Genomic DNA, 16853 nt, shown 5'->3' on the forward strand with positions numbered 1-16853 from the left:
CATTAAACCTGATAAATCTTCATCAATATCATTGATAAATATACAAAACAACAATGGGCCCAACACCAAATCCTGGTCAACTCCACTAATAACATTCGTCCACGAAGGGCAGTGTCCACTGATTACCACTCCCTATCATCTCCCACTCAACCATCCCTTTATCCATTGTAGCAACTTACCCTTAATGCCATACCTCTCCAATTTGTACAGCAGTCTTCCATGTGCAAAAATATCAAAAGCTTTCCTGAAATCCAAGTCTTTGATATCAAAATTATTTTTGGCATTCAGTTACTTTGTGACCACATCATAGTATCCAATCAAATTGGTCAGACAACACCTCCCTTTAACAACCCATGCTGTTTCTTAACTATTACTGCAGTCTTGTCTAGGATGATCCTGCAATGCTTCTTTAACCAGTGATTCCATTATTTTCCTAGAAACACAAGTTAAACCAACAGGTCTATAGTTACTTGTGTCACCTTTTGAACCCCCTTTGTGAACTGATGGGAACTTGTGGGTTGATCACACACACTAGGATTTTTTCCTCCTGTGGTATAAACAACAAAACGGACTACAAGTGCACTGCTAACACAAGTTACAGTTACATAAATTTTCCATGATTCAGTACTCCATTCTTAGGGAAGTTAATAGAAATGTACCAAATAACAATACTATATGTAATACACTAGCAAATTTTTGTTATAATGATGTTAGCATATAGGGTTGCAGCAGTCTTTTCAAATTATACAAGCTATTCATAAGTTGTTGAACCCAATTCAGACTTTGAATTTTATTGTAGACATATTTCAAATAATCTGTACTGAAATGGATATGAAGCCCTATATCACTGATCAGGGATTGGTAGCAACTTTGAAATACATCACATTTTGATAATTGAATACCAAATTAAAAAAATGTTAGAAGATGGAATATAGTCTGTATTGACTTGTCCTGCCTGTTCATCTGATTTAAATCTCATCAACACTTAATCAGCTGGAAACAGCACCTACACAAGAGTGGCGACTGATTCCACAACAACTCATTGACACCATATTTTACCCTTGCATTACCAGTGCAAAATGTGTCTGGGGTTGCTGAGAACCATTCCCCATACTAAATTCATTGTCTGTGTACATGCTATCCACAATGGTTATAAAAACCATTCCTACAAGTTATAGCCGGCAAAAACTTATGTAAAGTCGAATTTATGGAAGTCAAGTATTACAGAAGTCGGGTAGTGCCTGTAGTTTCAATGTTGTCAAATGATAAAACATTTTAGTGGGGAAAAAACTAAAACTTGCTGATCTGTCATCACCAATTGTTTATACATTACTCCACAGTAATGCTACAGAGCCACACAGGGGCTCACATCTGGTGAGTATGGGCTTGGTGCACCCAGAGTTCTGAGCTGAATATCATCATTCTTCTCTTTCTTGGTGATTCCCTTCTACTTTTGACTTTTGTTTCTCTCTCTCTCTCTCTCTCTCTCTCTCTCTCTCTCTCTCTCTCTTAGGGTAACTCAGAATTTTTTTTGGTTGATGCAGCATAAGCTGCAGGCTTCCTTGCACCATATGGCTATTAACAATAATAATAATATGTTGATGGTTCATAAACAAAAACTTCCATTTGTGGCATCCAATATTTGAAGTTGGTTTATTTGTGAGTCAACAGATGACAGCACCTCTCTATAAAGTTTTATTAGCTTGACTATTCACAATCATAGTACACAGCCTGTTGAATTTAAAGCTCATATACAGTTGAGTGTAGGTTATTAGTGACGAGTATTCTGCCTGACTATAATCAAACACAATATCTAAAGGATTAAAAGCTGAAAAACTGCTGTGACAACCTATTTTGATATTTAATGATTCTCTCAGTCCCTCATCAGAAAACAAGTGGTCTTTTTACTCCTTACCGGTTCCTCATCATATAGCAGGTTGCCTCTAAAAACTGCCTGCAATATGATGACAAACCAGTAAGTCCTGAATATGATTGTCATAGCAGAGTCTCAGCTTTTAAATAAATAAGCATTAGGCTTTTGGCAATGGCATTTATTTAAATGCAGTGCAATAACAAAGGAACTCATCGTAATGGCAAAATTTATTCTGCTGTGAAAAGTAGAACTTTCCTGTCCTCTTTTTTTTTTTTTTTTTTGTTTGCAGGATTTAAACTACATGTGTGTTATATTTACAAAGCAGGCAGGCTTTTTAAAAGACATGAAAGGATTTACCAGGATTAAACTGTCTAGTGAATGCAATGGACTAAAGGGCATTAAAAGTCTTAAAACCAAATAAACACCAAGAAAGTTCTACTTTTCAAATATTTCTAGATGTAAAATAGCATTAGCTATTTTATAATTTTTAAACAGGTATACTACTGATATAACAATAATCAAAAAGGTTTAATCCTTATTAGTCTAATACTTACACGTTTATCAATTGCTGTAATGGCACATTTACGAAAATAGAGATTCAGGTAAGATATAAAAAGCTAGAAATCAGAGAAAAATAATAATTAGTAATTCCTGGCATGGATATTCAAAAAAATAATACATGAAACACTTCATTCCTTGTATTATGATAAATATCACTATTATTTTATACAGAAAAAATTACACTAACAGAAATTAGATAAAAAGATTTTAAATACTTACTCTCAACTGACTGCACTTTATTAAAATAAGGATATAAAAATAAATTAAGTAAAGAATGGTAAAAATATACAGAGTAAAATAAGAAGCTTTCAAAGTGAAACATTGCTTTGTCAACTAAACAAGAGCACAGCACAATACAACATAAATAGTTGGTTTGAAAAAAAAAAAAAAAATACTTAGGATTTAGTGATAAATGATGTGCATTGGCAACAATACTCTGATCACAGCAGTGCTTGTCAAATTATACAACTCCATAATGGAGTGGATGCAGGCACCCTTGTCACAGTTAAAATTGGGGACCCTGTAAAAATGTGAAGTGCCATAAGTAAAAATGGAAATTGTGCAAGAGATCCATAATCTCAATTTTATTGTGGTGGTCAAGTTATCATGTTGTTCAGTCCAGCAATGCTTTGCAATGGAGAATTGAGAAAACTTAGCAGTACTGATAACCTCTTTATGCTAATGGATGCAGTATTCTAACTTTCTGCTGGATTCGCCAATGTACCAATACCTCACAATCTGGAAATCTTGCATACAAAAACAAAAACCACTTTGCAGAAGTAAAGGAACAGAAGTTTTATACTGGCAATGACAGATTACAACCTCCCACCAAGAAGCCATATACAGCAATACCCCGCATAGCACTGATAATTGGTACCAAAACTATTCCGTGTTATGTGAAACCGTGCTGACTGAGGTATAATTATAATGGGTTTTAATTGAATGCGTACCAGAGAAACACAGTCTATAAACAAATTATAATAAATCTATAAACAATTTTCACTTGATAGCCAATTAAAAGGATTTGAAATTTTAAAAAATATTGCAAAAATTTTATTAATGAAAAGATAACATCATGAGAGATGAGTAAAAAGCTTTAAAAAAGCAGTTGTTTATTTATGTATTTCAATAATGAAGTCTGGTGAAGCCATCTCTTCTTTTTCTCGGCGTACACGTCTTTGTAGCATCGAATCCAGTCTTGTAAAATTTGCCATATCTCGATGCTACGTTCAACATTCGGATCTCCATTCTTAATTGCCTCGCAGGCCATGTCAACCCCCCCCCCAAAAAACCTTTCTCCAGTTCTGCTGAAAATTCTTTTGGTGGCACTTCAGTGTTATCCACTTCAGAATCGTTTTCCTCTTCTGCATATGCAGTTTGTTTGTCAATTTCAAGGAGAGTTGCATCATCTAAGTCATTTGCATGTGAGTCAATGCAGTCACGTACACTGGCAGTGTCCAAAGTTTCGAATCCCAAGTCTTTTCCGACCTTCACAATGTCTTCGGAAATTATCTGAACTTGCAATTCAAAACCAGTGAAATCATTTACCAAATGGGGCAAAACATGCTGCCAAACAGAACGCACGTTGCTGGCAGTGATTTCTAGCCAAGATGCAGATATATTTTCGATCGTATTTAAAGGTGTAAAAAATAAATTTTGAAATGAAAAGTTTCAAAAACTATCATGTCGTCTCGTCTAGGATGGAATTAAGAATACTGAACACTGTTGCATGTTGCAGCTGACTGCCTGAAGGGAGCTAAAGTACCATGTGCATGGTAGACAATAGAGTTGGCACAGCAGCATATATGTATAGTACCTGGCTACAACGACGCAGCATATATGTATAGTACCTGGCTACAACGACGCAGCATATATGTATAGTACCTGTCTAGGCTATTGAATGAGTTTTACTATGTACAATAAATTTGACTTAAACTTAATTGAAAACCGTGTTATAGTGAAACCCGTGCTGTTTGAAGCCGTGCTAATTGAGGTATTGCTGTACATCTAATATGGTAATTCTGAAATACCCCAGCAAAACACTCAGAAATACCCGAGTAGTGGGGGATGCAGGTAGTAGATAAGAATTCAGTAATGCGAGGGGAAGGACATTGTCGTAAGGTAGCATCACAAGCTTGTAGCTCAAACCTATCCAGAACATGAGAAGGGTATCCACACCTCATTAAATCCTCCCTTACTTCAGCTATTTAATTATCCCTGTGTACCACAAAACTGGAATGTGAGTGGAACCATACCTGACTAAAAGAGTGAGAATGCTCTGCAGATGCCCAGAATGGTGTGCAGATACGTAGTTGAGAAATTGTCCCTACACGTGTGGACTTCCTGAATGAGCTCACACAATGTATAATCACATCCAGAAAAGGAAGGCAATTGTTTACCTCTAATCCTATGGTAAACTGTATGTAGGGGGGAAGGAAATTAAAATAATAACCGTGAATTACAGGTGAATGACAAGGTGCTACCAGAATCTGGAAGCACCTGGTCTTGAAGTGAAAATATTAACTTCAATAAACACAAATTTAAAACTGCAAATATCCTCAACGAAAAGCAAGATCGTTTCCTTTAATGCAGTATCCCTGCCCAAGCACTGTCTAGAGTGCTTGATGGCTTGTTGGAGGGGAATAGCAGATCGAAGAAAACTATGACCTTACCTTCAGAAAAATCAAAGTCTAATAACCTGGAGAAATTTGGCACTACTACTGATGGCATAACAAGTTTTGCCTACAAGAAGCATCAATAAATTAGCAATGCATTCTGCAAGTTTCTGCATCAGGGTGCTGCAGTTTTAACAAGGTGACAACAAAGGAATACCTGGTTTATGGACTTGAGCCAACCCATAAAACTTAGAAAGTTATAAACCTGACACACGAGGTCTACAATGTAGTGCTTTATTAATCTTGTTTTGCAAAAACCAGGCATGTGCAAACTTATTAATATTAGATTCCATCTTCTTTAATATTTTAATAGGAGGATCTTATACAGACCCATAAATATGACAGTCTTGAAGAAGAGACAAAACCTTCTGAATATAACCGGACTTGTCCAAAACAGTGATTAGTTGGTTGGTTTAGGGGTTTTATGACAACAGCATCAAAGACTAAAAATGATAATATATAATTAATTATATATTATCACTACAACCTATTATTATTATTATATATATATAATAATAGGTTGTAGTGATAAAACGGAATGTCTAAAAAAGAAAGAAAACATAATAATATGTAATAATGGATTATGGATCCGGGACACTGATAGTGATAGCAGAAATGCTCAGAAACCATAATGAAATATAGGCAAATGGATTAGGTAAGTGTATGGGTAGTAGTGCTGAGCTGACAGGTGTCAGCTCAGCACAATGGGAAAAATTAAAAGTGCCTGAAAAATAAAGGCAGATTACCTAAAATTTATTTTATAAATAAAACTAAATTAAAATATATAAATGGTACTTAATGCTGTGCTGTATGTCCTAAGATTTTAACTACATCAACATGAGCCGGCAGCCAAAACCAAAAGAAACACAGCAATAAGCAAGGCCCCTGTTTCTGTTATGATGTACAGCCAGGCCTTGCATAACACGAGTTTGATTAATGCGTTTCAGTTACTGCTATTTGAAAAAATTATACCACTTTTCACTTTACAAATTTCCAGTTAACGCGATCTTTTTTTTTATGCGATAGTTGAAAAAGATTTGAATCACACGTTAATTTTTTTTTTTTTTTTTTTTTGTTAGTTGTTGGCGCATTGGCTTCTGTGGCCATAATACACCTCCCAAAATTTTTGCATTTTACACTGATCCAAGCCAGAGGCAGGATTCGAACCCGCGACCTTTGGGTTGCCAGGCAGGCACTTTACTCACCTGTCTAGCCCAGTCGGCTCATGCGTTAAGCTTACCGCATGTCGGATGGGCAATAAACAAACGTTTGCCCACTGCCCACCTCAGTGTGTTCCATCAACCATTGAAAGAAGATGTGTTACTTGTTTGTTTCCCACTAATAAAGTCAATGCAGACTTGCATTTAAAAATTCTAATTTTTAAATGAGCCAGACGAAAATGTTACCACGAAGGAGATAACGGTAAAAGAACTAGATGAAATCTTTCGTATCGCAGAGAACCTCAAACAAAAGGTTTGAGGTTCTCTGTGATATTTATTTCACCAGGGCCCAGAGAAGATTGTTGTCGGCTATCGGAAATTGATTGATGAAAAGAGAAAGTCAACACTGTTCAAATATTTCCGCAACAGTAATTTCTTCATTGTGTATTTTATGTCAGAGGTTCCCAAACTTTCTCCGTTCATGGCTCCCTTAATGTCTTAATAATTTTTTCATGGCGTACCTAGACCAAAATAAATACTTAACATTTCCGTTTAGTAGTTAGGTCCAAACAACTTAATAAGAAATGTTGGAACTGAACTATGCTAGTAGTTCACACGGTCTCCGGCAGATGTCAGGTATCGCTGTGCTTCCATCGAAAATTTAAAATATTCCGCGGCGCACAGTTTGGGAACTGCTGTTTTATGCAATAAACATTTAATTCCATAATTATTTTCATTATCTTTTACATGGTATACAGTTAAAAAGTTATTTAAAAGGTATTTTTAAAATTCTTTATAGACATTCCAGAAGGTCAAGGACCAATTATAATTTTTACTATTGATTATTATATTCGATTAACGTGTTTACATTTTGCACGATGCGTTCGCAGGACGAATTAATCGCGTTAATCGAGGCCAGCCTGTATGTTCAGCAGAGAGAAAAAGCGAGCAAGCACATACATCATAGCTGACCCGACACAGACCAAAAAGAAAAAGAAATAAAAAACAAAACCAAAAGCAAAAAATACTATAATACCAAAATAAGTAAAATGCAAAATTAAGCTAAAATTAAAGCCAATTTATTCCAATTAGAGAAAAAAATTTGCGAATAGCAAACAACCCTACCTGAATTTTAACAAAGAAAGCAAAATATCAGGATGAAAGCAAATCAGCAAAAGTCAGGATGTGACAACTTACTGATGAACCAAGTGAAGTGAACATAACAGGGCTGTAACGGAGACCAAAGAAGTAAGCTGACAGTTCCCAGCAAATTTATAACAGCTAAAGTAACCCAGAGTATAGGGGGGAAGGTGTGAATTGGTCAAAGTGAACTGTACACTTGTGACAGGGGAGTAGGCAATTAAACAAATGAGGCAAATGGGCTAGCAATGGGGAGAAATCTAGACTAACAAAGTAGCATTGAAAAGACTAAACTTTGTTGTAGAAGGAAAAAAGGAGTGACAGCAGAAAAATTGTATCTCGAATATTGCTTTTGGCTAGCCTGATCGCTAATATAAGATGCATAAGATATAAGATGTAGTGTATAAGAACAGCAAAAAAGTAATTGGAAGAAGGGGAAAGCAGCAGTGCTCGGGCAGTCCAGGATTGCATAACCCGTACCTAAAGTAGGTCCCTGGACATGGACTGGCCATATGCTTCATGTGTTTAAGTCAGTAATGGTATTGTTATTACAAATATGAGACAGAATATTGTTTTAAAAGAACAATACAAATAAGGACAACAAAACAGTTAGCAATACAAGACAAAGAAAACGTAATATTCCCATAGTTAGCCAATCCATCGGGTTAGGCTTTCTACACCGTGAAACATGACAGAGGCTAGGAGATATGACTATACATTATGTACACTTCTGAATGTAAAAAAGAAGATATCAACCAGTAATTACGTTGTTAATATCAATAAGTTTTTTTAAATTTCATGATATTCAATGCTTTCCTAAAATAATGGTAAAGGAAGGCTGAAGGGAACTATTACTGATCAGTTTACTATGGAGTAATTTGATATTGTCTAAAGGGAGAATGTTGTTGCAAATAATGGCAAATTTGATGCATGGAGAGTATTATATTTGAATGCACTTTTTTTGAAATGTACGAGTGCTAATGTGTGAAACTGACAACATTGAAGTTAAAAGCATCTCATTTATTATATATGTTGATTTCAGTTTGAGGGCCACTGATATTAATGTCCAGGTCTAAGTAATTACCTGAATAGTCATTGTTATTAGTTCTCTCCAGAGTAAGTTCTGGAGAATAAATACAAGCAAAATCCGGTATAAATGTAGGGTAGTTGATTGCTAACAAGTCATCTATATATCTGTAAATCTTTATGTCTGAGGGTAGGGAAGTCTCAGACCAGTATAGGTTAGCTAAGACACAGCTAGCTGGGCTACCCAAAGCAAACTAATGGTTGGGTACCTTTGGTTTGCAAGTATACAGTTTTGCCATCAAATATGTAATTATTGGAAATGCAGAGGTTATGAGATTGTTCCAATATATCATATCATCAGCACAGACCTAACCAACCTAAAATCATGACTGATTTTAGGTTGGTTAGGTCTGTGCTGGTGAATAAACTATTGAAGTCAAATGTTTGAACATGAGCAATGTTGCCATTATTTAGAGCATTAATAACTGGTATATTATTATTAATTGAAACACTAATTCTGCTATCAGGAAGGATGTCCAATATAGGTTTAAGTAACAATTCTAAAGTTTTGCCAGGCTTATGAGCATAACTGTACTTACAGGAAGTGATGAACCTGAAACCTATGGGGATTTTGTGGAACTTAGGTATGAAATAAATAAAAGGAAATTTGTAATTATTAATGCAAATTTTTAATTTCATGCTGAAAGCAATTAATTTCTTAGTAATTATACTGCTGTTATTTGAGATGGACTTGTAGGTGGCACTGGAATTTAGTTTTGCATTTAATGTTTGGAAATAAAAGGCTGTAGAGATAATGGCATAGTTACAGAAGGCTTTATCCACTGGAGTGAAGACAAAATGTTTGTGTAAATCTGTCAATAGTTGTTTTAATTTGGAAAAATGGAATTTTAACCTAGTAGATGGTTTCCCACATGGCAAAGAAGTCTTATATTGATGTAGCATCTCAGCTAGGCAGAATTAATCCATAATTGGAAGGCTTCAATGGGGAGGTTAAACCAGAAGTTGAGCAAATCTTGATAACTGTTTTTTTAAAAGTTTGAAGCTGATTTTTAGATTATAACCTATATTTGAAGCCATAAGATATGATGATCCTTAGTTCCTGGTTTGGAATAATATTTAGGTTTCCTGTTATGATATTACCAAAGTGTGCATCAAAAAAAAAAAAAAAAAATGTTGGAAATTAGGCTGATGGCAAATACTTCCATGGGAAATGGGCTCAATAGCAAATTTATCCATGTTGGTAGCTAAGATGTTTATAATTACAGGCTATGAACCCAAATGGTTTTGCATATCTGAATCTGGATATAATGTTAAAATTCTGGCAGCCAGCAGGAAGTAGGTCAGTCAAATTATTAATGCAGCTGTTAATGTTAAAGTTGTCCAAGCTAGCACTGTATTTAAATATGATGGTAGTATTATCTTGGCTATTCGGACTGATGCTGAATTTTAATTTAAATTTACAAATGTCTGTAATAAGGTGAAGTAAGTGTTTAGAAGTGAAATTAAAGGTGAGGATGAACCTGTAAAGGGCTTTTAGGATACTATGTTTAGTACAAAATAGCAGATCATGAATCATCTATACATTAAATTGACTGTTACTCCATTCAGTGATGGTTTGTTGAAAGTCACACAGCTTGTATTTATGCATAGGAATAATGGTACTTTTGGGTTTGTGTTTCCTATAAGGTCTCGATTTATCAAGGCCTTTGATGACTTGGAATTTATCATATGCGGTTGAAACTTGCCCACGTCGCATAGATGTCTTATTACAAAAAATATTACAGAAATTTGCATACCCGTTTCAGACGTACATAATATCCACAAACATATTAGAATGTGTCTGTAAATAACTTATGCCTTCACCTAATAGCCAGAGCAAACTTGAAAGGGGAAAAAAAAAATTATATGAAAACTAAAGGCACTTAATATCACAGTACAGGTACACGCTCACATAATACATATAAACGTTGCAAAAACACAAAACAAATGTTGGGTAAATTTATTCAAAATATTTAATAATGAATAAGAATAAAACCTGCTTATTTTAAGTGAACATAAAAAATAATTTTGTTATTCAAAATGACACTTATTCCATTAAGCGGAATAAATTATTCACTTATTCCTTATTTAAATATTTTATTTGTAACTTATGAATAAATTTTTTATTCATAATCAGATATAATTTTATTTTCAGTATTATTCAAAATAATTGTTTACTGGCATGACAACAGCAAATTAAAAATGGGATTTTGTGTGCTTGCTGTAAGCAAAAACCATTCACTTACAGCTCTGATGGGCAACTTCCCTTACTGATGCCATCCCCATTTTTTTTTCAAAGTACATAAATAATGAGTAGGTTGCTGAGTTTAGTCTATCTTCTGTAAAACAGCACAACCCTTTTCTAAAAAATTTCATCAATAAGTTAACATGACTTAGGCAGATTGGAATTGGTGGGAAAGGAGAAAAAGTCTTTCTACAGTAGAAGATGGTAATGATGTTATTTTACTTAAAAAAAAAAAAAAAAATTGTCTATGTGTATCACTGGCTCAGTATAAGACTACAGCAGACTCTTGATTTACCAGGATCAGTTTAACCGGGACAGTTCAAGACTCCAAATTAAAAAAAAAAAAAAAAGTCAACCAGAAATCATAAAATTCAAGTAATAAATAAATAATAAATAAATTTTTCTGTTTATACTCCGGGACGACCAAATGGTCAGAGGAGTTCACAAGATTGACAGAATACAAGAAACAGCACCGTATTCAGCAGTCACGGGCTTGAACCCCGGTCACTCAATGCACGTGTACTTACGCACCTACTATAGGTACGGGTTTCGCAACCCCAGAGCACCACTATATTCCCCTTCTTCCAATTACGTTTTACTGTTCTTACACCCTTTATTTTTTTATTTCTTGTGCAATTAGGTTAACCGAAAGCAATATTCAAGATGCTTTTTTTCTGCTATCTCTTGCTTTTTTCGTCTCCAACAAAGTTTAGAGCTTTTTTTTTCTCTACTTTGTCAGTTTGATATTTCTCCCCTATACTGGGTTGTTTATGCTTCATTTGTTTATTTGCCGACCTCCCTACTACATGGGTAACTGACTTATTTGAACCTTCCCCCCTTCCCACACTTGGGGTTACTTTAACAAGTTATAAATACGCTGAGAACTATTTGCTAACTTCTATGATGCTTGCTCCCCTCAGCCCATTTCACCGGCTACTGTTCAACACCACTGTAAATTGTCCGCCTTTGTCAATACCATCTCATCTGCAATTTACATTACTTTTGTTTTTAAATTCCTCTTGAGTGGCTTGCTATTTTATTATTTAATCTTATCCTAATTTTTACTTTTATTTTTAACTTTAGTTTTGATCGGCTATGAAATATACGTCAGCCTACTTTTTTTTTTACCTCTCGCTATGTATATTTCACATCAGAAACAGAGGCCTTGCTTCTTGCTATGTTTCCATTGGTTTTGGCTGCTGGCCCTTGATGATGAAGTTAAAATCATTGGATCTATGGCATTAAGAACTATATGTATTTTAATTTAATTTTATTTTAGAGGTACTAATTTATTTTTTCCATTGTTAATACATCTGATGTGGTCAGCATTCTTCCATTTATATTCTAATCTACTTATCTATATATATATATATATATATATATATATAAACTTTGTCCTGAGACAAATCAAACACAGACCGCTTGTGAAAGCACTGCTGTATCAGCCACAAAGTTCCTGTTCCTTGAGTCTATGGTTTGCATTTTTATCTTCTCAAAACCACTGCTGCTATTTATGTTCTATGTGAACCCTGGAACAGCAGCTTTCTGAACCTATATGTCTCAGTACAGTTCAGAGAATAATATACATTAACCACAAGAGAAAATTACTATTTACAAATAGAACAATCATCAGCAATTGTAATTCAAGCAAGTGAGAGAGAGAGAGAGAGAGAGAGAGAGAGAGATATGAATAGATACAATACCTGAAACACATAAAATAGACAAAATGTTCCTATGGCAACCAAAGAGAACCATCCGATCAACCACCAAGTATATGCTACTGCTCCCAATATAACAAGTGGTCCTCCAATAACAAGAGGTGCATTGTAGACCATTGCAAAAACTTTTTGTGAGTCATTTGAAAATGCAGTAATAATCTAAAAATATAAAAATATGTTCTTTATTTTAAAAAGTTTTAATAGAATCAACTGAAACATTAAAATTTGATTTCTTTATAAATTAAATAATCAATACATTTATTTTTACACACTGTTTATACATACACTATATTGTCAAAAGTAACTAGATACCAGCTTGTTCATCAATGAATATTGATACGATATTTAAAACATTTTGGCCTAATTTTGGGCTTAATTACATACTGTATCCCAGACTCCAACCCAATTTTTGATAATAGGAAGGCATGTTCTGGTATGTTCCTCTTTTATCCTCTTTATGCAGTGTTCAGGTCCTGGCCCAAAGTCAACATTCAAGTTCATCCCAAAGGTATTCAGTGGAGCTTAAAGTTGGAGCACTCGACAGGCTAATGAAACTTTTGCATTCAAGTGCCTTAAAAATAGGTCAATACAGGTTATATAGTGACATGGTGCACTGTCATTATGAAAAGAAACTGACAGACTCCTACTGCTGCCAAAGTGTAGGATGAGCAGAACTCTCCAGGTTATCAATCTGGCAGCATTCGTTGTTCCAGAAACAAGGTCCAATGGTCCCAGCTCAAACCATAATAAACAACCACAGATCGTGACAGCACCTTGCGAACATTCCCAATTGTGATGATACAATCTAGTCAATAACATTCTCTGGGCATGTGTCAGATCTAAACAAGGCAAACAGACTAGAAAATTGAATACTAAAATTTGTTGCTCCATAACACAGCTTTTTAATGTTCCATGGACCAATTACAATGGGTTGTGCACCAGGAAAGTTGATGTGGTTATTATTTATGTACTGTAGCTCTGCCATAAAATCTGATGCTATTTGGTCCTTGAGGTTGTCACAGACATTCTCTCAGATATGCCAGACAAGCGGTACTTGCTACCTGGGAGTCTTAAACACTGATGGAACTGACATTCTTGTGACATTCAAGTCAAGTAGACCCAATTTCGGAGAAGTCTGGATGGTCCGTGACAGCCAAATCCTCTGGGTATAACTCCCATTCACAAGCACATTGTGGGCGACCACCCAGGTGTGAACCAACGTAAGCAGAGGTTGAGGTGTGTGGCAGCCACACCACATGGAGGAATGCCGTCCCATTGTGTTACCAGGCAAATACTAGGTGTAGCTGACTCTCATCAACCGGTGCAATACCACCACTTTGCTTATTGGAGGCTTGAAGTGGTGGAACCCATGTTTAGTCTCCAGAACTAAATTCTGGTCAACCCTTCCCTGTCTCTTCCATCATGTAGTATGATTGATGACTTGAAGCTTCCAATCTTCCTTAAATTTCGAGGGTACAGCTCTAAAATGACCTGCAAGATTTCTTTTCTTCTTTTTCTTGGTCAGATTACTGTTTCAAAACTTTTGATGTCAACATTGCTCAGATCGAGTCAGTGAAATTATTCTTGTAGGAATGGAATCTTTTATCCCACACTCCACTTTAAAATCTCGTCCTTTATCTAAACCTTGGTTTTCCAATAAATGTGCTAAGGCTGTTCAAGAGAAGAACGTTGCATATTGCAATTGGCTTGTTTTTAATTCTTCATTTTCATTTTATGCCTACACCAAAACTCACACTAAGGTCTTCTAAACAGGCTTCCATCTTATGGTTTGCCAAATGGAATTGGGAATGAGAGTAGCCTTGTGCTGGTGAAGTTTTTATTGCTCCTGGAATAGAGAAGTTTTTTCTGTTTTATTAGCTTAAACTGGCATATTAACTTATTTTCTAGAGTAGCTTTATATTCCTAGTTACGATACTTAGTTTAAAGTTTAACTTAGATAGAGATTTTGTAGGTAATTACTTAGTATTGGTAAGGGTATCCAATCCATGTGTTACAAGTTGCAGCTACGCTAAGCGAGAAGTTTTTTAGCCATATTTAGCCGCTTTATTGACCAATTGTTATATTAAATTATTTTCTATAAGTAGCTTATAGACATAGTCAAGATCCTTCATTTATTCTGAATTGAGATAGTGAGATTTGGAAGTTAATTAAAACTTAAGTGTCCATAGATTTACCGTTCGTAACTTGTCGCCACTGTTATACGATACAACATTATATCCCGAACTAGATAGTGTTAGCTTCGTATAGTATAGTATATAATATAATATTGTCAATTAGTCAGTAAAATCTATTAATCTTGTTAAACTTCATTGTCAATTAATCAATAAAATCTATTAACCTTGTTAAACTTCATTGTCAATTAAATTGTACTTTTTAACTAAATACAATGACTTAGATTTTACAAACGTAACATAATTATTTAATACAGAACTTGATACGGAAGTTATATAAACGGAACTCGTAGATAATACTCTATACTGAAAAATATATATAGATATATAGTGTTATAACTGTGTTGGGATACAAGTTTAGGGTTATAATTTTGTACTGAAATTAAATAGAAATCATGCCTCAGACCAGAGCAACAAAGCAAAAGGCTCAAGCTAATGGGAGTGCTGTGGCTCCGTTGAAAACTGGGGGGGGGGGGGCGGTCGGATGCCCATTGAATCACAGCCTTTTAAAATGCACTGCTTGCTTGATGTTTGTGGAGTGCGCGATGTAAGGAGTGTAAGGAAATCAGGTGACAACTCAGTGTTGTTATGGGCCTATATGAGGGCATGAAGGACAGGGTGGATGCCCTCGAATGATCTAAATTGAGGGCCCATCAAGCTCTCAGCTGCCCACATCAATGCCAGGAACTAGTACTTGTTGGTGACTCTATTGTCAGGGAAATGGGGAACATGCTATTTAAAAAGGATAGGTGGAACAGGACCACGGTATGTCTGCCAGGGGCAAAGGTTGATGATGTTGTAGAGCAGATATCATCTTTTAAGGGCACAAAAGGTGATACTGTTGCACACATTGGCACTAATGATATTAAGAGTAGGAGACCAGCAGAATTACTTAAAAAGTAAAGGTCACTGTTGAAAAAAAGCTGTGAATTAGGGTTGAATTTGAAAAGTGTCTGCAATTCTGCCCAGACATGATAGGAGGGAGTATATGATAAGAGCCTTGTCAATCAATTCAGCCCTGGAAAGCATGTGCAAGGCTCAAGGGGTAGAATTTTTTCCAGCCTGGTCTGTACTTGTTAACAGGAGAGATTGCTTCTACAGAGATGGGATACACTTAAATAGAAAGGGTGCAAGATTATTTGCTGATGCTATCGAGGCAGTGTTAGGTGGATCGGAAAACTGCTAGCTTGGGGGATACCAGGACTATTAGATTAACAGTAGCCATTGGCAGAGGTGAAAGTGATTTTTGCACTGCTTCTATCGGAATGAGCAGCAACCTGGAAAACAAGATGCACGGTATTTCAGACACTGCTGGGAGTCATTGCGGTACAAGTAAACACATGGGTTGTGTTATGGTAGCTAAGAATAGGAACAGGTGCATGTATACTTGCATGTACACCAATGCTAGGAGTTTGGTAAATAAATTTGATGAATTTGAGGTATTGCTCAAAACATCAAAGGCAGATATTGTTGGGATATCAGAGACGTGGTGTCACACAGATATAAGCAGTGCAGAATTGGAATTTGGGGAGTGCAGAATTGGAATTTGGGGAGTGCAGAATTGGAATTTGGGGAGTGCAGAATTGGAATTTTGTGTACAGAAAGGATAGATAGGAAAGGAAGAGAGGAGGGGTTATACTGTTAGTTAAGAAACACATAAAATCTAAGGAAGTGCATCCAATCGATGTTGGTGGACAATGCAATGTTGAGTCTGTTTGGTGTGACATAAGCTTAATGTATGTAGGTGTGTGACATAGGCCTAATGACTCTGATGAGTATAATAAGAAACTGTACAGGGAAATAGAGTGGGCCAGTAAATCGGAGAGATTTATAATGGGGGATTTTAATTTCCCAGATACTGACTGGAATTTGTGGGTTGGTCACTCACACACGAGCAAGGCCTTTGTGAATTTATTGGATGATTGTTTTCTACATCAGCATGTTCGAGAGGCAATTAGAGGGAATACTCTTGATCTGATTATCAGTAGTGATTCTTCATGCATTAAGAATCTGCAGATAAAGGAACCACTAGGTGGCAATGATGACAGTATGCTGAAGTGGGATTTACTCAAAGAGGTAACTACCATCAGGGGTAAAGGGAAGGGTTTTGCTTTCGTAGAGGCGACTAAGATGGTCTGAGACAGTATTTAAATTCTATACAGTGGGACCAACTGATGATGTTACCAACAGCAAATTAAAAATA

At 35.7% G+C, this 16853-nt stretch overlaps 1 protein-coding gene across 1 annotated transcript in view; it reads right to left on the bottom strand.

Moving 5' to 3' along the window:
- Window positions 1-16853, bottom strand: part of LOC150083139 (ATP-binding cassette sub-family C member 5-like) — a 278483-nt gene that overhangs the window by 235973 nt on the left and 25657 nt on the right. Inside the window, exons 2-3 of the mRNA XM_090378404.1 lie at window positions 12444-12617; window positions 2428-2490 (exon numbers count right to left, since the gene is read on the bottom strand). Coding sequence (XP_090234530.1) covers window positions 2428-2490; window positions 12444-12617 — 237 coding nt within the window. The remainder of the gene's footprint in view (window positions 1-2427; window positions 2491-12443; window positions 12618-16853) is intronic.

Source organism: Mastigoproctus giganteus, chromosome 7, assembly GCF_048544385.1.
Source record: "Mastigoproctus giganteus isolate SK-2022 chromosome 7, ASM4854438v1, whole genome shotgun sequence".
Lineage (NCBI taxonomy): Eukaryota > Metazoa > Arthropoda > Arachnida > Uropygi > Thelyphonidae > Mastigoproctus > Mastigoproctus giganteus.